Below are 23,148 nucleotides of genomic sequence, written 5' to 3' on the forward strand. Positions count from 1 at the left end.
ATACCATAACTTCATTACTATTCTAAAAATAGGTAACACAAAAATAAGTAACAGTAATTATGTAAATATAGGTAACAGTATTTGAGAGTTCTAATACACGATATGTGGTCTAGTCGTCGAATGCGCCGCAATTCGGTTTCCAGAGTTGTGTCCCTTGGGCACGCCAGAAACCTATGATCGATGGTTCGAATCCCGGTTCACCCCGATTATATTTCTAGGGTTGTCAGCACAATGGTTTCACCGAGGTGGTAAACGTCGGAGACCTGCATCACTTCGGGCTTTGATATAACTGGAATACTGTCCCAGTTTACTAAATCACTCTTTCTTCTTAAAGAATGGTTTTGGCATCTTGAACCCGGCACTGCGCCACCATTTAGATTAAAACTAATATCACAAGGTTATGTAGCGCATTGTGGGAAGTTTTGAGTTTGTTGTCCGCATGTCGCCCATGTGTGGCCCGTAGGATAACTTCGGGGATCCTTAACCAAAACTTTATGGAAGCCTAAAAAGTTGGATGAAAATACTTCACTGCAACAATTGTGAACAATTGACTTGCCCTTGCATGTTTTTGTTGCGGATGCCACCGATAGGGCAGGATACGCTCACTTTTTCGCGAATACCTGGTGGTATCACTATTTGGTAGTGATTCAAAAACAGCTGCTTATCATATGGTTGGAATCGTACACTGGATTCATCTTTACCCTTCGCCTGCTTCGTTTACTAAAATTTAAGATTACATTGATTATTTGGTTGTGTTACTCATAGTGAGTGAAAATTAGCCTAGTTATTTGTGTATGTTGTGCAAAAGGGCAGTATTTACCTGGTTCTGTATCTGTACTGACGTTTATTGTGATGAAAGAGGGAATTGATTTCACTTCTGTGTGTTTCAGGACGTTCTCAAGGATTTCCCTGGATGCTTGGTTTGGTTTCGAGTTCCGTGTCAGAACAGTCTGACACACACCGGCTCCTCGTTACCATGGCATTGTCAGAAGAACAAACCAGTTGATGATCATGATCAGCTGTCTTAATGACCATCTACTGAATGAATTGTCCTGATTACATCGTCATCACTATTAGTCCTGACCTCAAATACTGTGTCAGTAACAGTAATCGTTACAGACGTGATAAGTGGGCTAAAAAATAATCCTGTGACACCTGGGCGGCCAGGTAACCTAGAGGTTAAAGCGTTCGCTCGTCACGCCGAAGACCGGGTTCGATTCCAGACATGGGTAAAATGTGTGAAGCCCATTTCTGGTATACCCCGCCATGATATTGCTGGAATATTGCTAAAAGCGGCGTAAAACCATACTCACGCACTCACTCAAATACTGTGCTTGGCAAAAGGATAATTATTAATACCTACATTTACTGCAGATAATAATTAACTGCATGGTAAGTGGTAGTTAGGACGATTATTCCTGAGTTGAAGATTGATCTTAGTGTCTCCGTAATGCTGGTATACTGCATGCACCGGTTTACTCTACTCACTGTTAATTGAAGGCATAATGGAAGGCTTTGCAAATACGGAAATATCAAGTTCTTGTCCTAAGGAGGGTATTTATGATCTGACGTGATAAGTGGCCTTATCATCATCCTGTGATTTCTAGTGAGTGAGTGAGTTAGTGAGTTTAGTTTTACGCCGCTTTTAGCAATATTCCAACAATATCACGGCGGGGGACACCAGAAATGGGCTTCACACACTGTACTCATGTCGGGAATCGAAACCGGGTCTTCGGCGTGACGAGCGAACGCTTTAACCACTAGGCTACCCGACCGCCCCTGTGATTTCTAGAGCTGTATACATGGGATTGTTTACACAACACCGTGCACGTGTAAAACACGCAGATGTACGTGACCGTCAGGGTTTGCACGTGCCATCAATGAGCCCAGGTCCTGTAAATGCAGATGTCACATCTTTGATCACTTGCCAAGGTTATGGCGACCAAGTGTTGTAACTCCCACTCGTTGATTGCTAATGTCAAGGTCGAGACATTACAAAAACGTCACTAAGCAACAAGAAAGTAACAAAGAAAGTCATTGTTTGCAAAATTATTGCTTATTCGGGTGATCATTTTTTTTTAGCAATTTAGTGAATTAGCTGCGTGTCCTTTCCTTTAGTGATGCACCAAATGGATGGTGCCCTTATAACGAGTTCCTTGAGGGACCGACCATTGGATATTCTTGGGGAGCTAAGACTTTGTATCGTGATTAGATATTTTTTTAGCTTCAGATGCAAAACCATATACTTTTTTTATTTAAAACTATGAGACTTCATTTTTAAGAGATGAACACCTTGCAATAATGTAATATTAGTGGCAGGCAATATCCCCAAGAATATGAAATGGTCGGCCCCTACGAGGGGACTCGGGAAGAGGAGTGCCCTTAAAGAGTCCCCTACTGGAGATTCCTCTTAATTAGTCCCCTTATGGTGAATCCCTTTATGGTTGTCCCCCTTATTCTATGTATCATCCACCCGTAAACATCCGGGGTAGAATAGTTCTTCAGCAACTCATGCTCCTTGTAAAAGACGACTATGCTCGTAAAAGGCGACTAACGGGATCGGGTGGTCCGGCTCGTTGACATGGTTGAAGCATGTCATCGTATCCCAATTGCGTGGATCGATGATCATGATTATTTACAGACCGCCGTCATATAGCTGGAATATTAGTGCGGCGTTAAACAACAAACAAACAAATCTATGTAGCAAACCGATCCTTGCATGTTCCCTGCACACGAGTGCTACCACGCCACCATCCTCTAACCTGTAATCTTGCAGAAGTTCTGTATAAATGAATGACAAGTAAACTCTGTCAAGATGTCAAGTTTCTGGTGTACTTCGTCGGCATAATCTGGTAGGTTAGTCAAAAGTCCGTTCACGAAAACAAAAACTTAGTTAACCTTGCATGTGTGATACCGCCGCAGACCACGACAATACCATCCCCGTTCCGTCATTATAAAGAACTGTTGCCCTGGCATGCCGCTCGTCACTACGTCGCAAACAATGTTTTCTGTCATCTGTGAAACCTTGATTCGTCTGTAAACATGGTGTAACGATATTGGCGCACAGCCCGCCCTTGATGTTGCCTGACCCAGCCTATGGTAAGCTGTGCAGGTCAAACCTTTTTACAGGTGCAGGTCAAACCTTTTAACAGGTGCTGGTCAAACCTTTTAACAGGTGCTGGTCAAACCTTTTAACAGGTGCGGGTCAAACCTTTTTACAGGTGCAGGTCAAACCTTTTTACAGGTGCAGGTCAAACCTTTTAACAGGTGCGGGTCAAACCTTTTTACAGGGCGCTTTGATTTCAGCATAGTTTGCCAAACATTCGGGCAACTGGGATATTGACGTCACCCACAATTTGCCATTTTGACTGTTCACTGTGATGCTGTTTCTTGTAAGCGTGTTCTTAACTCAATTACATTAGCGATTGTGAGTTACCCTATAGTCGAACACACTCTGGCTTCTGTGTGCACGTGCATCACCAGCTGTTCATGCTTGGTGTTAATTTCACACATGTGTGTGTGTGTGTGTGTGTGTGTGTGTGTGTGTGTGTGTGTGTGTGTGTGTGTGCGTGTGTTGAGACAAGTAGGCGTTGCACAGAATTTGGGCAATATATTTGCTTGTTACATGGAGACAGGGTTGTGCAACAGCAGGTCATGACAATGAAATTGACTACGCTCCGAGTGCTCTGACGTTATAATAGTTCTTTAAAAAACTATACTTTATTACACTATGTGTATGGATATGTGGGATAAAGCAAACTTTATTTCTTTTCTAAGATGCCGAATTTAAGATTGACCTTATGTTTAGTTGGAGCAGGTTTTAAAATCAAAACCCGAAAGAATTGTGACGTAAATTGAAAATCCTCGAAAAGGGCTAATTGACGTCATATTTCATTATTCGTTCAGTGTGCTGTTATCCATGATCCCATGCAGCAATAAACTTATAAATTTAAGTTTTTATATCTATTTGCTCGAAACATTCCCCAAGTCTATTGTGGGGCCGAGCTAAGAAATGTAAACAAAGCCGACCGACGTTCTGCGTCGCTGGTGTTTGTGAGTTCTTTTCTCTTGTACAAGTTGCCCCAATGTTAGAAAACTGCAGCAACCACAAACCATTAAAATGGTGTGCTTACCGAGTTGGTAGCGAGACATGATACCGTAAGCGACGTGAAGCGACGGCCTGTGGCGTGATATGGCGGAAAAAGAGCAATACAGCGGCCGTTTTGTTTGCAGTATGTTGCTAAATGACGTACGCTGAGCGACACGTGTATATGTGGTTATATAACGTTTCAAGGAGTGCTCATATCTTTGGGGTAGACTACAGTTGACCCATTCCTTTGTCCGGAGACAGACATAATTCGGAGGCACCAGCACCCGCCTCAGATAGTTTTGTGACTGCTTTGGCAGGGACCCAATGGTTTGAATATGTTTGTGATAAGCCTGTGGCATGAGAGAAGGTTGACACTGTTCTGTTATCGTACTGCATTATGCCATTAGCGGCTGTGATGGTGTATAACGTCTTAGAGTAATCTCCCTTGGCGACGTCAAGCTCCTCAAAGCGATAGCCCTTTCGCGGAGCTCTCTATACTATCGCTGCCACCAGTCAAAACTCCCCACTGTGAATAGGTGGCCACAACCATGCTTGGAGTTAAACTCGAAACCGAATGACCGTTATGTTTACAAACAAGTGACGACTGTCGTGACGCCGAATACACTTATCGCTGCTAAATTACTTTCTTCGTTTGTCAATTTGAATTTCTGTTTCATTAAAACTATCGTGTTATTGATATAGTAAGAATGTAAGGGAGAAGTTGGTTGATTTTCCGTTAGTCTGCAATCTCGAACCAATCTGATTATCAAAACAACAAAGTAAATTCATCTGGAAAACATGGTCAGTCGTAAACCTTTTCAAAATGAAATATCATGGCATTCCCAAAGACATAAACAAAAGTATTAACGTTACTACATTTGGGGTTAGAGGGCAAATTTCAAGATTCTTGTAATGGTCGCGCCCACACTGGTGGCAGCGATGTTACCGAGAGTGTAACGACCCCCTGTTTTACCGGATATACCACCCGTGTATGTATGATAATAAATACAAGACGGAATACAGAATGTCGTTCTCCATTATTTATTCGTCGGAGGCTACAACAGCCTAGGGCTAGTTCAAGTGCTACACATCATTCTTAAAGCGTAAGGACCGCCTCAGAGGTCTAGCGGTAGAGCGTCCGCCTGGAGAGCGGAAGGTCCGGGGTTCGATCCCCGGCCGCGTCATACCAAAAGACGTTAGAAGATGGTACTTGTTGTTACCCTGTCTGGCGCTCGGCATTTAGGGGCTGAAACAAGGACTGGTCGGCTCGGAGTCAGTATACTGTGTCTGAGTGGGGTATTCATGTTAAACTGCAGCATGGTATCTCAGTGAGCTAGCACTATAAATCGGCATCAGTCCGGACTAGTACAAGCAGCCACACACACACACACACACACACACACACACTCACACACACACACACGTGCATGCACGTCGCTATAAGTGCAATAATCTTGGACGCGACGTTAAACCCAATTTCACCTCATCTCACCATCTTAAAGCGTAAGAATATTACACCAACGTCGTAATATTGAAACATTAGACAAGTCTGAAAAAACTATTTCACCTATAATTGATGTGGATGCACCACCTTGCTTGACTGTAATGAAAGAACGATGTTACCAAGGATACGCCAGATCATGGGGAGGTAATTTGAACAGCGCCATGACGTCAGTCCGTTATGACGTAAGTGTACTTTATCGCATTTACAGTATTCGCCTTTGATCTTTTAACAAAGCATCTTAGAATTAGTCATACGGAGTTAATTGTCAGGTCACAACTCAACTTATCCTGGCCTACCAGTAGTCCCTTATTCTGTGTCTGAAGTACCCGTTCCTTGTTCTGACAGACTAATTGTGTTCCTGGTTCTGACAAACTAAATCTGTTCCTTGGTCTATGCCGTATACTTGAGCTAAAATTCCCCTAATTACTTGTGCATGTTTCTGGTTGTGAGACGAGATTACCCCAGTTACGTTTTAAAGTCCTTTTCTTCAAGCACCCTAGTTCTTGCAGTTCCGTGTCAGAACATTCTGACACTCCAGATCCTCTCTTCCGTGGCCCTGACTGACAAACACAACAATGAACAGTTAATCAGCCAGTCAGGACATATCAGTGACTGATGGGCCTTACAATAGCCATCATGGAACTGAACACCGTCCTACGTCCCAACAATGACGTTAACGACCATTACATCATCAACACAGTCATTGCGATGGCAAACAGACTGAATTTGTTCTAAATGTGCGTATTGCTCTGTGATGATATTGATCAATATAAGGATAATGAGTGTTTTGATCACGATGTACGTTTATATGGCGTTTATTCCCTCATCATATGCCAATATTGATAAAAGGATGATTTCAGCGGTGGGTACATATTGATTGGTGTAACATGCGTCATGATGTATTTATACCGTTAACGTATTTCTATCAGTATTCTTCATTTATGGAACCCAAATATGAAATAGACATTTGCATCTTTTTGATTTTTTTATATAAAAATCGTTGAATAATTATCTTTGAAAGTCAAGGGGTGTTTGAAACGTGTTTAGATGCAGTCCGTGTTCTGATAATGTGTATTTGCTCGCACGATGTTTTGAATGCTTGTTTTTTTAGAAAATAATCCAGTGCGATTTATCTTCTTTACGATTCTACATCCGTGTGCCACGCCAAGAAATTACTACAAGTTCGTATTCAAGTATCAACCGAGATTGGAAATCACTCCTGCGATTATCATCCGGCCTGCAATATCCCCCCACTTGTCTTGATGTCTGCCGGGTCGCGGGGATCGGACGCTGGTCAATCGTCCAGGGATTAGAGGTCAGAGAGGGGAACAGAACGCCAGAGGGTTCAATTATCCGAAGCTCTGACCACTGACCGGTCCAAGAGTATGTGCATTTAGATTGATCTTGAAATAGAAAGGCCATGTTTGAGCTCACGTTAACCACACGTAATACGAGCAAGATAATGATTTTACTTCATATTTTGACAATCTTTTTGACTTCACGTTGATTCTCAATAATGTGCATATAAACGTGACCGATTCTTTAATAAAAGACAAGGGTCAAGTGTGTTGACAAAACAAGCCGAGCATTATTAACAGAACGGAAATTCAAAATAATTATATTGTCTGTGGAATTGGAACCGCCTGGCTGCTAAGGAACTGCCATTTGATGAACATGTTTGCATGTCTTGGCCATGCAAGGATTGTGTTTCCGAATCCCAGATTCCAGATCACGTTCGTTGTGCATGATATTGGCAGCAAATACGTGCCCGTGGTCACAAAATGAACGTGTTAGTCAGTTTGTGCTCCTCTGTTGTACGAATGTGATGCGCCGCGATATAACTGGAATTAATAATTTTAAGGCAGCGTTAACCTAACTCACTCACTCTGGCTTACTGTGGGCCAGACTGTGTCTGCATGACAAATGCCCCAGGGGTAGGTGTCAAACCTGCAAAACTAGAACTTAACTTTTTTGCGAACACCTGGTGTCATCGCTGATTTTCAGTGATCCCTTCATATAATTTCCACCGCTCAGAAATCTGTTTAGGCGATTAATCGAGACTGGTTATTCTCTGTCATTAACGCTATATTCTTGTAGTGAGTGAGTGAGTGAATATGGTTTTACGCCGCTTTTAGCAATATTCCAGCAATATCACGGCGGGGGACACCAGAAATTGGCTTCACACATTGTATCCATGTCGGGAATCGAACCCGGGTCTTCAGTGTGACGAGCGAACGCTTTAACCACTAGGCTACCCGACCGCCCCTTATTCCTGTAAAATACGTTATAAAGCACTTTCATGGAAGAGACTGATTGTGTTGAGTTTAACGCCGCTTTGAACGGTTGTTCATTATACAACGACGTCTCAAGCAGACTTATGAGCCACATGTGATTCAGGTCTTTGGTGAAACCCACGAGGAGGGATATGGTGCTAAGAAACCTCGAAAAATAATCAGGGCGAACGTGGGATTCGAACCAATGTTCCAGACGAACAAATAATGCGACGCAACTCTACCTGGTTTCGCTTCAACCACGACACACACGTCATAAATACTACATATATAATACCGCATATGCGGTTGCCACAGTGAAACAGTTCATTCTTAAATGTGACAGCACCATCCCGAGCTCGTTGTTTTCACCAAAGTGAGTGAGTGAGTGAATTGGGGTTAACGCCGCTTTTAACAGTATTCCAGTTATATCGCGGCGATAAACGAGACGAACCGGGATTCGAACCCACAATCATAGGTTTCTGGCTTGCCTAAGGGACGCCACTCTGCACAGCGAATTGCGGCGCCTTAGACGACTGGACCACCCGTGCCCCCTGTCACCAAAGTGATAACCGTCTGAAATAATTGAAATGCTGTTCAAAGCGGCGTTAAACCAAACAAAGGCCTGTCTTAGTAGTTGAGACCGCCTCCGTAGTCCAGTGGTAGAGCGTCCGCCTGAAGAGCGAAAGGTCCGGGGTTCGATCCCCGGCCGCGTCATACCAAAATACGTTAAAAGATGGTACTTGTTGTTACCCTAACTGGCGCTCGGCATTAAGGGATTAAAGCGAGGACTGGTCGGCTCGGAGTCAGTATACTAGCTGTGTCTGAGTGGGGTATTCATGTTAAACTGCAGCATGGTATCTCAATGGGCTAGCACTATAAATCGGCATCAGTCTGTTCTAGTACAAGCAGCCACACACACACACACACACACACACACACACACACACACACACACACGTGCATGCACGTCGCTATATAAGTGCAATAATCTTGGACGCGACGTTAAACCCAATTTCACCTCACCTCTTAGTAGTTGACGGATGTCAAAGTGGACACAAGAGGTGGCTTGGAAACGGTATTAGGATTTATACCGAAACGTCGCTATTACAGAATAATAAAGTCGTTGTTATCCCTCAATTGTGTCCATTTTGTGTTTGTGACATACCAGAGTGACAATTCCTATTTCGTTTCATGGATAGAGACTCTCAAAGAAGTGTACTTCTGTACATACGGGAGGTTTTATTGAGTATGGATTAAACCGAGACGCCTCATTCGATCGAGCACGACTTCTTACGGCATACAATGAGATTATGCTTGTCGTTCTGGTACCACACACATGGTTAACAAGAACATTAGAAGCATGGCTAATGCTATTTAGTCAACTGATGAAACACTGTCGCGTCTTGGAGGATTTTTTGGTAAGTCTTAGCTCAATCGATCTGTACTCCATGTCTAATAAATACTCTATTTGATACTCCAGATTCGGGGGTGTTTGTGGTGGTGGCTGGAGCAAGTCCGATACATCATTTCAGACGGGATCTACCGAGAAAACTACTATCATTTAACCTCCTCCATGGATTCAGGGACAGAATCGTACCATAGGTTTGTCTCCCGGGAATATGTCTCTTGACTCTTATGCATTTCTTCCCGTGAAGGGGGCACGGGTGACCCAATCGTCAATGGTGCCGCAATAAGCTGTCTCAAGGTTCCTTTGGTCTCCTGCTAGGTCTCTAGTATCCATTGCTGGCGTCCCCGTGGAGGTCCCGTGACAGATAAGGTCTCTAGTATCCATTGCTGGCGTCCCTGGGAAGTTCCCGTCACAGATTAGGTCTCTAGTATCCATTGCTGGCGTCCCCGTGGACCCCGTCACAGATTAGGTCTCTAGTATCCATTGCTGGCGTCCCCGTGAAGTTCCCGTGACAGATTAGGTCTATAGTACCCATTGCTGGCGTCCCCGTGGAGATCCCGTCACAGATTAGGTCTCTAGTATCCATTGCTGGCGTCCCCGTGAAGTTCCCGTCACAGATTAGGTCTATAGTATCCATTCCTGGCGTCCCCGTGGAGGTCCCGTGACAGATCAGGTCTCTAATATCCATTGCTGGCGTCCCTGTGGAGGTCCCGTGACAGATAAGGTCTCTAGTATCCATTGCTGGCGTGCCCGTGGAGATTCCGTGACAGATTAGGTCTCTAGTATCCATTGCTGGCGTCCCCGTGGAGATTCCGTGACAGATTAGGTCTCTAGTATCCATTGCTGGCGTGTCCGTGAAGATTCCGTGACAGATTAAGTCTCTAGCATCAATTGCTGGCGTCCCCGTGAAGATCTCTGGACAGATTAGATCCTCGTTGGCCATGCTGGTATCTCCGCGGAGTGTGTGGGGAAGAATACTCTCCACTTAGTGTAACGGTGACATTCATCCCTGTATACCCTCTGTGATATCCCCCTGGGAGATACCCCTGTCTGACCCTCTAACTGTTGATCCCCACGCCGTGCCGGCAGTCCCAAGCATCTATGCTTGACATGTCATCAGAACCCAACTGCATGCCATCGCCCATCAATTTCTGGTTTGTCTGGACAGAACTTCAAATTTGTTGACTGTGGCTTACAATAATATTACCCATTCCGACAGATAAGTGTTTTGGGGAAGGGGTCATGATCGGTAGTTCCCGGCATTTCAGACACATGCCATAAATATAAGAAAATATTGGACATTTCCGAGGTTGATTCAATCAGGAATGTTTATTAGAATGTATCTCTTGCCACAGGATTCTAAACCAGCTCATGTTAACAAATTACCACACTGTCAGCTTCTGTGTCAGGTCCCTGATGATGAGGGAGTTTCTGGGGAGGAGCGGAGAACTCCATCAGTAACGTCTTCCAAACCTGCATCAGCAACATTGCAAAGCTTCGAGATGCTGCAGGCGACGAAGAATGCCGTAGAACTCGCTAACATATCGCGTCCATCTCCATTAGGACTGTGACTCGGTCTGATATCAGAATGGATTAATTGCCAAAATTTCTGTAGAATGCCTGTTTTTTTCTTGATACGAAGACAACTGATCGATAAATGTTTCAGCAAAAGGTCGGTGCATGTTTTCTCTAGGTAATCGATCTGTTTATTTGACTTCGTATTTGTTTCCCTTGACAAGGTCGTCTCGAGTTGCCTCACAGATTGATCTACTTCACCCGGTGGACAGGGTTTATTTAAGTTCAGCATTTAAAACATCCCGAACATTCAATACTTTTAAATGGAATTATGAAGCCATGTTTTGCATGTTGATATGTTCCGGGTCCCTGTGGAGAAACATTTCGATATGTTACAGAAAATAATGGAAAGTTTAAGTGTTCATTCTAGAGATTCCTGTCACAAAGAATTGAGAGTTTAATCGAAATTTTTACCGTCGTTTTGAAAATGCCAAGATTAAACATTATTTGATTACCAATATGACCCTGCAGAAGTATATGATATACTTTTTGGCTGATCAACAATGTGAATCTCATACCTAAGCTGTTGGTTCGAGCGCTTGACACTAATGGGTGGCATTGATGCCATGTGGTCTATCGCGCTGCAATTCGCCTTGCGCAGTAGCGTCCCTTAGCTTTGGGAAGGAGAGTGAGTCTTGTGAGGCGTCAATCTGCGTTCTACTGTATCGGAATACGTACGTAAGGCCTCCCAGAATCATTTGAAGTTAGTAGATATTTAGGTTACCGTGGTAAACGTCTACGAACTGCATTTCGGGCTTTCCTCCCAAATCAAACCCACTCACTCACTAATGACTTTATAAAAACCTATGAGGTGGTGTTGTGGTGAAATGGGGTTTAAGGTTGCGTCCAAGATTATAGCACTTATATAGCGACGTGCATACACGCGTGTGTGTGGCTGCTTGTGCTAGTCCAGACTCATGCCGATTTATAGTGCTAGCCCCCTGAGATACCATTCCGCAGTTTAACATGAATACCCCACTCAGTCACAGTATACTGACTCCGAGCCGACCAGTCCTTGTTTTAGCCCCTTAATGCCGAGCGCCAGGCAGAGTAACAAAAAGTAACGTCCTTTGGTATGACGCGGCCGGTGATCGAACCCCGGACCTTTCGCTCTCCTGGCAAACGCTCTACCACTAGACCACAGAGGCGGTCTTAAAAACCGGCGAAACCAGTATTGGCACTATGCAACGAACCCAGGACGCCTACTTTGTCAATATAGGTTTATTCATAGAATAATATACACAAAGAAGGGAATGTTCAAAATGGGTGACAATGACAATTGGCTGACTGAAGCACGGCTGAACAACGCCGTGAAACGATTGGAAGGTTAAGAAGCGGATTCAGGTGTAGCCAGAATAGTTAATGTGTCCGAGGGCACCATCTCTAGACCTTGTTGTCGGTTCCAACGTCATGTGACCGACCAAACAGTGTGCAATATCCACAGTTCCAGTGTTACAGGAATACAGGTCTCAGAGCCAGAGCCTGTCGGAGGCGTTGTCTTTACATCACCCACTAAGTGATGGAGAACTGTTTGCTGCAGGACGCCTTGAAGGTTTAGCCGTCAACTGCCGCCGATCGGCGAGTTTGGCGGTGGCAGCGTAATGATGTGGGTTGTCCTCCCACACGTGTATGATAACCTGATGCAAGGCAACTTAACGGCCCAACGCTATTGTGAAGAAATCCCCAAGCCGCATGATGTTCCCATTGTGAATTATACTGATGTCATTTTTAAACACGACAATGCCAGACAGCATACGGAACCTGTAATGAACAGCATTCAATGGAACCGCAAAGTACAGGTTCTTTCGTGGTCCTCTAGCCAGGGGCGATGGATAGCCTCGTGGTTAAAGCGTTCGCTTGTCACTCCGAAGATTCTCGTTCGATTGTAATCATTGGAACACTGAGCGAAGCCCCTGTCTGGTGTTTCCCACCTTGATATTGCTGGAATATTGAAAAGCGACGTAAAACCATACTTATTGACTCTCAATAGCCAGACGTGAACCCGATAGAAGACCTGTATCGAGTTATTACACTGCGCATGACAGCTTTACTCTGACCCACATTCCCACAAATGATCTTGTCGCATTCCGTCCTTGGGCAGGAGGTACCAGTTAAGACTTGACACGCGAGACATTGAATCTAACCTTGACAGTTGTCATTTTGTCATGTGCACAACGTTGCACGAACCCCAAGGCTATGGCATATCTCAAGGAATAACCACACACGACCCAACAGTTGTCTCCCTTAGGAACAATATGTGATCACGTGACTAGTTATTTACCGCCATTGTTTGACCCGGACTGGCACGATTGGTCACGAATACGGAAGGAAGATCAACTATAATTTATACTAGAGTCGATATCTGCCGATACAGATTCCATTGGGCGCCGAAGGCGAAATAGAGGTGAAATTATATAAATGGATCACAGAAGATCACTGAAGACACCAGGTGTTTGCAAAAGAAGGCACCACATTTCACTGATTTTATTAAACATTTTGTTTCGGTTTTGCTTCTGGACCTGAGAACACCCGGGATAGAATAGGTCTTCGGCAACCCATGCTTGCCGTAAAAAGCTACGTTGCTTCTCATAAGAGGCGACTAAAGGGATCGGGAGGTCAAGATCACTGACTTGGTTGATACATGTCATCGTATCCCCATTGCGTGGATAGATGCTCATGATGTCAATAACTGGATTGTTTTGTCCAGACTCGATTATTTACAGACCGCCGTCATATAGCTGGAATATTGCTGAGTGAGGCGTTAAACAACAAACAAACAAACAATCGCAAGAATGGCTTCCGGCTCTGGTCCTCGTTTATCTATGCCGCTGTTCGTAGAGCTATCTATTATTTTACCGATGCTCGCCCAGGAACAATTTTCTCTAGACGTGTCTCTTCAAGCTGTTTCCGCAAAGAAAACGTTAGACCCCCATACAATAGGAACTGAGACTCTTACTGTTCTTGGCGTGACCATGAAGCGCCAATTCGAGATCTGGCGTCATGCTGAGGTGTCTGTTACAACATCCGATACGAAAGAGACACCGGAAGCCTTTCAGTCAGATCCAATCGTATGTTTCCGCTTCAGTCCGATATGATGAATGTATCTACTCTGTCTCCCGAACATTGGTGAATCTACTGTCAGAACCCGAACGCTATTTAATGCGTCTGTTGCCAAAGCTTCGTTTAAGTATCCTTGTGTTAAAGCATAAGTGTTTTCAACGAAATTTCAGATGCCGGCTTGATGTGGGGCAATGTCCAAAGATAGACCTCGTTTGCTGAAAGACACGGCGCTTACGGACCAAGACTAAAAAAATACGAGGCCTGATCAAATAGTTCTAAGCCTAACAAACAAAACCAACAATTGTGAAAGTGTTTTTGATTTTATCTTTGCAATACACTTCTCATAACGATACTGAAGCTTTTCAATTCAAGTCAGGGAGTTATTTTGCGACGCCACCCTAAAAATAACCATTTACGGCAGCTTTGATATCATCGTTGTCTTCTTTGCGCTTTCCCCGAAGGTGTTCTTTCAGTTTAGGAAACAGGCGGAAGTCACTCTGTGCCAGGTCTGGCGAGTATGGAGAATGAGGATGCTCTTCGAACCCACATTGTTGCAAAGCAGTTTTTGCAAGTCGAGAAGCGTGAAGAGGCATTGTCATGAAAAAATAGAACTCCAGCAGTCGGCATTCCTAGCCGCTTGTCTTTGATTAAATCTCTCAGGCGATGAAGCAAATCAGCATAGTAGGCACCGGTAATCGTCTTTGGACTTTCTAAGTAATCAACAAAGATCACACCCTTTGAATCCCAGAATACAGTGGCCATAGCTTTCTTCACTGATCTTGAAGACTTGAATTTCTTTGGTGCCGGAGAAGAGGAATGGTGCCATTCCATGGATCGACGTTTTGACTCGGGACCATAGTGGTAGGCCCATGTTTCATCACCCCTTACTAATCTCTTTTAGAATTTGACGAAATCATCCTCAATTAGCCCTAAGTTGTCTCTGGCAATGTCAGTTTTGTTCCTTAAGATAAATATTTAGAAACTTTGTCACCCAACCAGAAGATTCATCTGTCAATGTTTATGAATAATGTTTTCAACGGATCCTTGCCTCAGACCTGTGTCTTCCTCAGCAATTGTAATACGTCTATCTGACAGCATAAGACTTTATATCTCCTTGATTAAATCTTCATTGATGGAGGTTGAGGGACGTCTTGATCAAGGTCGTCATCAAGGCTTGTTTTCTCTGCCTTAAAGATAGCTGCCAAACGCTTAACAGTGGAATAGCTAGGGCACTTATGCCCATACACTTGTGACATGCGGTCATGAATTTCTTGGGAAGTACTTTTCTGTAAAGTCAAAACCTTGATGACTGTTCGGTACTCGTTCTTTTTCATCTTCGTGTCCATTTGGACCCACATCACGTTCCGCTTGTTGTCACTAATACTAGTATACAAACGGTCTCAACAGGCAAAATACACTTGCAATGAACTACCCAAAAAATGTACAACAATGACTAGTTCACTTTGTTATGGCTCATAGTTGAAAGTTAGTCAGGCTTACACCTTTTTTTGACCAGCCCTCGTAATATGTGCGAATCCGAGAAAAAATTGGATTCGAACCTGGACCAGCGGACCAGGGCAGGACTGAACGCCTTGTATCTCAGGCTGTTCGACCCCCTTCTTGGCACACGCCATTCGTTTCACGAAACTAACGTCGCTCAATCAATAATCAAAATCAATAATTTTATGATAACATACTCGTATATGCCCGAATGGTGAAAGAGGCCCTCAATACTGTATACCATCGTATACACAATTGTATACACAGTATACCGTATACAACCAGGGATTAAACTGACACAGATACCCCAAGACCTGGCAAGGTATGAAGATAAATAAGAGTTATTTCCCTTGGGCTCGTCACTGCAGTTTAACTAGTTCCCAGGATCTGCTGATCGTATCCAACATTCGTACTGATAATGATCCTGGATCATACCCGTGGTCGTCAAGGGTCTCTATCTTGAGCTAAAGCCCTTTAAACAGTATCGAACAAATCATAGAGATTCGGTACAGATACGGTACCAGGTCACACCATAGGCAGAATCATAGCTGTCCGTGATTCAATATAGTACCAGGTCACACCAAAGGCAGAATCATAGCTGTCCGTGATTCAATACGGTACCAGGTCACACCATAGGCAGAATCACAGCTGTCCGTGATTCAATATAGTACCAGGTCAGACCATAGACAGAATCATAGCCGTCCGTGATTTAATATAGTGCCAGGTCACACCATAGACAGAATCATAGCTGTCCGTAATTCAATATAGTACCAGGTCACACCATAGACAGAATCATAGTTGTCCGTGATTCAATACGGTACCAGGTCACACCATAGACAGAATCATAGTTGTCCGTGATTCAATTAAGTACCAGATCAAACCATAGGCAGAATCATAGTTGTCCGTGATTCAATACGGTACCAGGTCACACCCTAGACAGAATCATAACTGTCCGTGATTCAATATAGTGCCAGGTCACACCATAGGCAGAATCATAGCTGTCCGTGATTCGTAGAGGATATTATATGGGTAAGGTATCACTTTTGTATTTTCGGATAAATTCAATATTTGATCACCAAATTCATAATAAAATACAATACCTCGTGATTGATTGATTGATTGATTGATTGATGCCTCAGCAACATTGTGACGTCTTGTCGAAACGCTTGTTGCTATAATTCACTTTACGCACTGATTAATTCGACTCTTATTCTCGCTCTCTTCACTTTGCATATGATTCCTTCCCGATGATTCAACAGCTATTCAACAGGCTTGTGGGAACGAGAAACACCTACTCCTAACACTGTTTGCCCAACCGTGTATCCAATCACTCAATTGCAGCACAAGGAAAGACCACAACAAAAGCACGGGTCTACCTCCACTGTCTACCTGTATTTATCCTCACCGTCTCCTATTGATTGTCTAGAGGCGCACCTGCTATGATCTTTTAACCAAATAAATCCATTGTTTTCTGTGCAGTTATCTGCTATCAACACCGTAATGACGCACGATTCCCATTTGTGTTTCGTACCGCATTCATGAATAATTGCTTGAATAATTACAGCACGGCATGGTTATTGCATGGTGGTATGGCTGAGGCTTATGAGTCAGGGAACAAGATGCATGCACTTCCCTCTTTCCCACACACAGCTAACCCAACGATTCCATTGCTCTACACTATTGATTCATTCGATACATCAATCTACGGAAACCTGTCGGCGCCACTATGTAAACCGTCCACTCAGGGCCTAATTGGGTCTGCGTGTTTCTTTTGTATAACAGTAGACGCTAGTTTTTATTACATTTGAATTGTGTCAACACGGCGTATTGTTTAAATTAACCAGCTCAGTCTTTTGTTAAAGGTTTGTCTGCGCGAGTAATTAGGAATTATGTTATGGCTGGTGTTCCGTACATGCACACATCGTCGCATACACGCTCCCAGTAAACGTTCCGCTGGCGTCGAGTGTGGACTTCTCTGATACGATCCGACGCCGTGTTTAGTGGACTTAGTGGACTCGGATACTTCTTAGGATGAATCTGAATGGATATTGTGTCTTCGGCCTTGTCCTTGCATGGATAGTCGCAGCAGAAAGCAAAGGTGGGTTTAATGGCTTAATTTGCAGGTGACACTTGATCATGCAGTAGAATCGATTTGTCTCAAACGTCCGAATATACCAGAACTAGCGTAGTATAAGTAATTTACTGATATTTTCTCGATGCATGTTATATATAGAAATATATATGTAAAAAATCAACCGTCCTGCCGAAGATGCAAGTCTATAAATGGGTATAAGTATGTTCTAATAGCACATGACAATACACCCGTCTTAACGTATCAACATTTCTTGTATAAATACATGGCAAGAGGTCAACGCATTATGTCGACGGCGAAATCAAACAGTGTTTTCTTACCGCTCTACTGCTAGTGAAACCGGGTGTAATTAAAGTAAGTCTTTCAGACGGTGGTATTTAGACGCAGGTGTGCACTCAGTTATACCTGAACAACCGCGCTGTTTCATTTAGGCCGCTCTTTCACAGGTAACGTATTCGGTTTTAAAACCTATTGAAAACAGATGAATGCGTCTTCAGGTTTGAAAGGTTAGCTTGTGGTGCGGACCCGTTGGTTAATACACTGGTTAAATGTGACAACGAAATAGTGTTTGAAGTATTAATGTATATTGGTAGACAAGTCCCTCGGCGTGGCGTTGTGGTATAGACTCGTGGTGGTATATACGAGAGAGGTTCGCGTAGGGCGTTGTGGACAAAATACCATTGATTAGATCATCTATCCCGAGAATACGCGCATTTATCTGATTGCAGAATGGTGTAGTTTGATGTTTGTATGGCTATATCAATATGTGTAAGCCTACAGAACATTATCTTTATGACATGTCTAACATTATTAAATGTTCTTTGCGCCAGTGTGATAGGAAGAAGAATATTCATTAAAGTGTCACACGGTAAATGGATACTGCATGTATTTTCTATTTAAATGGGGATCAGGTACTGCTCGGCCTTCAGCAACCCATGCTTGCTGTAAAAGACGACTATGCTTGTCGTAAGAGGCGACTAACGGGATCGGATGGTCAGGCTCGCTGACATGGTTGATGCATGTAATCGTATCCCAATTGCGTAGTTCGATGCTCATGATGTCAATCACTGGATTGATGGTTAGGATTCGATTATTTACAGACCGCCTTCATATAGCTGGAATATTGCTGAGTGCGGCGTTAAACAACAAACAAACAAATCTATGTAGCAAACCGATCCTTGCATGTCCTCTGCACACGAGTGCTACCAAGCCACCATCCTCTATCCTGTAATCTTGCATAAGTTCTGTATAAATGAATGACAAGTCGACTGTTCGGCCAAAGTTCGGCCAAAGTTCGGCCAAAGTTCGGCCACTAGTTCTCAAGTCAAGTACCCGTTAGGATCACAAAGTGCTAAAATATAGATACAAGATATAAAACACACACGTTGAAAGAAACAAAGTTTTTAGATGTAAGTAGAAGATATACATTCACAACATACACTGCAGGAACATCTACATATCACTATGGGGAGACACATTTTGTCTACGTTTGAACATTAGTGAGATTGGTGCGGCTGATGCTTTAGCCGAGGCATAAGTTTTCATGGGGAATGACAACTGCCCAGGAGAGACGTGTGTCAAACTTGTATCAGTGAGTGAGTTGGGTTTAACGCCGCTTTTAACAGTATTCCAATTATATCACGGCGTGTCAGCTTGATGTGGGAGGAAAGCCCGAAGTGATGCAGGACTCAGACGTTTACCACTTCGGTGAAACCCACGTGCACGGGTATGGTGCTGACAAACCTAGAAACATAATCGGGGCGAACCGGGATTCGAACCCATAATCATAGGTTTCTGGCTTGCCCAAGGGACGCAACTCTGCACAGCGAATCGCGGCGCCTAAGACGACTGGGCCACCCGTGCCCCCCAAATTTGTTTGAACAAGGGAAGCTTTATCCAGTAGACCATACCTATTTCACTGGGATTTACGAGCCGGTAGAACAAGAAGATATTGAGGATTAATAAATGTTTTGGGACGTGCAGGATTTGCCAGTAGTGGGTTAGAATTTCGGTGTACAGTGCTTGTGGGTTTCGACAAAGTGTTAAAATGTCTTTGACTTGCATCATTTTATCGTCACGTGACGCTGACACGCTGTGATTTAACCCAACTACTGTTCAAAGCGGCGTCCCTCATATTTCGTTGGGGGGGGGGGGGGGGGGGGGGGGGGGGATGGGGGATTGCCCTGTTGTCTGCGGCGCCTCAATTCGCTGTGCAGACTTGCGTCCCTTGGACACACCAGAAACCTACGACCGTGGTCGTTCTCCCCGTTGTTTCTAGGCTAGTCACCAACATTCTCGTGGATTTCACCAAAGTTATAACCGTCTCACACCTGTATCACTTTCCTCCCACTTAAACTGACATGCCGTGATATAACTGGAATACTGCTCAAGGCGTTGTTCAACCAAACTATCTTATAATATTCACTCTTATTTCGTAATGACGCTTTGCACCGATATTGTATATAGGCAGAGTTGTAGCGTACAGGGGATGACGCAAGGAAACACTATCTCACCACGGAGGGTGGTAAGTGAGGGATATTTTGGACGCAAAAAGCATCCTGCATCGTGACAGGGACAAGAATCACAATGTGGGATGATTAATCCCCCGTTATCTGGTTTCCAGGTCTTCATATCGAACGAGGCATAACGAGGCTTGTTAGTTTTTAATAAAGTGAAAAGATATTAATTTTGTCAGTCCATGTGAAATTAATGATGTGATTGGAAATATACGACATTTTGTCAGTGGAGAATACTGAATACGTTTATGAAGGAAAATCCCGATGTTTACTTGGTATCCTAAGTGATGTATGTATTTGGATTTAAAGCAATATTGAACTTGTTACCGTGATAAACGCAACCATGACAATTATGTTAAGACAAATTTTGCAATAATATAAATTACATATCGAGATACCCTTTGGTTGGAGAATATGACATGAATAAGATGCGGTCACTTCAATGTACTTTTGGCATATAAATGGAGAGTAAAGCGTAGGTTATCCCAATGGCTCCACCTTGAACCAAGTAACGTTTATGCAAACACGTCTAGCTTGCTAATGTCAAGTGCACGTGTACCAAACATGTACAATATTAATGCATAGCTGAGTCAGTTCCAAATGTCAGACAATATGGTCTCTACAGATATATAAAATATGCAAACGAGAGAATATGAGTGAAATTATACGTGGGTGAGGCTTCCTGTTTCCTGATCAGATCAGACTCAGTTGGAGGACTGGTATATAGACTGAGAAAGGTTGTTTGAAATGGAGACTATATGGGATTGGGATAATTAAAAAATTATCATTTTCCAGAAACATTTGAAATATAATATATTTCCACGCGTTTTAGATAATGAATATTTAAAATGAATTTTGATATCGGCTAGACTGACCATACATAGGCTTTTATGATGATAGACGATGATGATGACGACGACGACGACGATGATGATGATGATGATGATGATGATGATGATGATATCATTATCATAATCATCACTATACATAATACATTATAATTCACTGGACTTGACACTGAGTTTTCTCGGAGCGTCTGCAGCAGTGACGTCTTCTGTCCTGGGGGCGGTCGGGTAGCCTAGTGGTAAAGCTTTCGATCGTCACGCCGAAGACCCGGTTTCGACTCCCCGCATGGGTATTATGTGTGAAGACCATTTCAAGCGTCCCCCGTCGTAAAATTGCTGGAATATTGCTAATAGCGGCGTAAAACAACACTCACTCACTCTTCAGTCCTGATTTGAAACATATATGAGTTAGAGGGCAGATAAAACTGTCGGACTTAAAACATCCCGCTCCATATGATATTATCATCTAGGAATGACCAGCCAAGAACTGAGGGTCTCAGAAATCTTGTGGGTATGTGGCACTTTTGTCAGATCACGGAGGCATTATCGGTGTCGTTTTCTCATTTGCTCATCTAAAATTCAACACGCTCTTGAGTGAGTGAGTGAGTGAGTATTGTTTTACGCCGCTTTTAGCAATATTCCAGCAATATCACGAGTGGGGACATCAGAGATGGGCTTTACTCATTTAACCCATGTAGGGAATCGAACCCGGGCCTTCGGCGTGAGGAGCCACCGCCTTAACCACTAGGCTACCCCACCACACCAACACGCTCTTGAACAGCCAACAGTGCAAATATTTTAGCTCCGTGAGATAAGTTCCCGTTCCGAGTGTTACCAAAGACGTAAGGTCAGTTGAATTTTGTAGCATTAACTTTCACGTATGTTGTATTTCATATTACAAAATTGACAATAGCATTAATGACCGCAGTGCAAAGATAAGGGGCGTTGAAAAGTAGCATTATATCACGGGTAACTGTTAAGAATAGATTCACGATAGAGAAAAGAAAAGAGAAAGACGCAGCGCAAAGACAACACAGATCCAGGATATGTTTGCAGGGCGTGAAACATGTAGGCCCTGATGGGGAATAATATATCGACCTGTTATACTATCAGGGCACATACTGTGTGACGTCACGAATGATTGCGCGCGCCAATGAATGAGGGTGGGTGTTCTTCACTAATGTAAATATTCCGGTACCAAGTATGTTGGAACATGGCTGTTTATCAAATGCCCATATTAATATGGTGTAGGGGCTAATTTTTCGAGTAACGTCGACCTGGTTAAGGTCGCTCTGACCTCGCAGAAGCAATTTCACCATCTTAATAGTCATTCCCTCGATATTACAATGTCTGCATTCAAAGAGACCGACCGAATATCTTATATCAAGATTAAGATGAAATCGGCGCCATGTTCATAAAGTCTTCAGACAGCCAAATGTGTTCCAGACGCACATCATCTTATACACAAAGCTTCGACAGATTTACTGAAATAGGAAACAAGAATAGAGAGGCGTCCCTGCATTCGTTGACTTCGTCTAAGTACTTCCTCCGCGAACACTAATAATGACTGATCGGAATGATAGCTTTCTTCGAATAACCTTTGGAACAATCTTTTTCACCTTGGAAATATCTGTCGTAGGAATATTTAATATCACCTTTCCCGGAGCCATGTCGAGTTGACAGCGTGTGGAGAGGCCACGATGAAGACGTGTGTACAGTTGGCTTCATGCTCACCAGACAAGTACTTACATCAAGTAACACACTCCCCGTCATCATATTCTGGGTAGTGGGGGTAGCCTAGTGGTCAAGCGTCCGCTTGTCACGCCGAAGACCCGGGTTCCATTCCCCTCATGGTACTATGTGTTAAGACCATTTCTGTGTCCCCCGCCGTGATTTTGCTGGAATATTGCTAAAAGCGGCGTAAAACCACACTCACTCACTCATCCTTTTCTGACAGAATATTTAAAGTTCAAGTATTATGTAGCTATACCTATTATGTATCTACACCTGATTCGCGCACAGAGGAGGTCGGGTAGCCTAGTGGTTAAAGCGTTCGCTCGTCACGCCGAAGACCCGGGTTTGATTCCCGACATGGGTACAATGTGTGAAGCCAACATCTGGTGTCCCCGGCCGCGATATTGCTGGAATATTGCTAAAAGACGCGTTAAACCATACTCACTCACTCACTCACTGTTTCGTGCACAATCACAGTATAAGAAAGATTCAAGGACTCGTGGGTTCGAATCCCAGTTCGCCCCGATTATGTTACAAGGCTTCCAGCACTA

The 23,148-nt window shown here is 43.6% G+C and overlaps 1 protein-coding gene across 1 annotated transcript in view; it reads left to right on the forward strand.

The window, feature by feature from the left end:
• The first annotated feature begins 17,282 nt into the window (after positions 1-17,282).
• The window catches only part of LOC139445770 (properdin-like), a 41,599-nt gene continuing 35,733 nt past the window's right edge, over positions 17,283-23,148 (forward strand). The window contains exon 1 of the mRNA XM_071226983.1: positions 17,283-17,508. Coding sequence (XP_071083084.1) covers positions 17,442-17,508 — 67 coding nt within the window. The 5' untranslated portion in view covers positions 17,283-17,441. The remainder of the gene's footprint in view (positions 17,509-23,148) is intronic.

The sequence above is a fragment of the Haliotis cracherodii genome, unplaced genomic scaffold, assembly GCF_022045235.1.
Source record: "Haliotis cracherodii isolate W230 unplaced genomic scaffold, xgHalCrac1.p SCAF_6, whole genome shotgun sequence".
Taxonomy (NCBI): Eukaryota; Metazoa; Mollusca; class Gastropoda; order Lepetellida; family Haliotidae; genus Haliotis; species Haliotis cracherodii.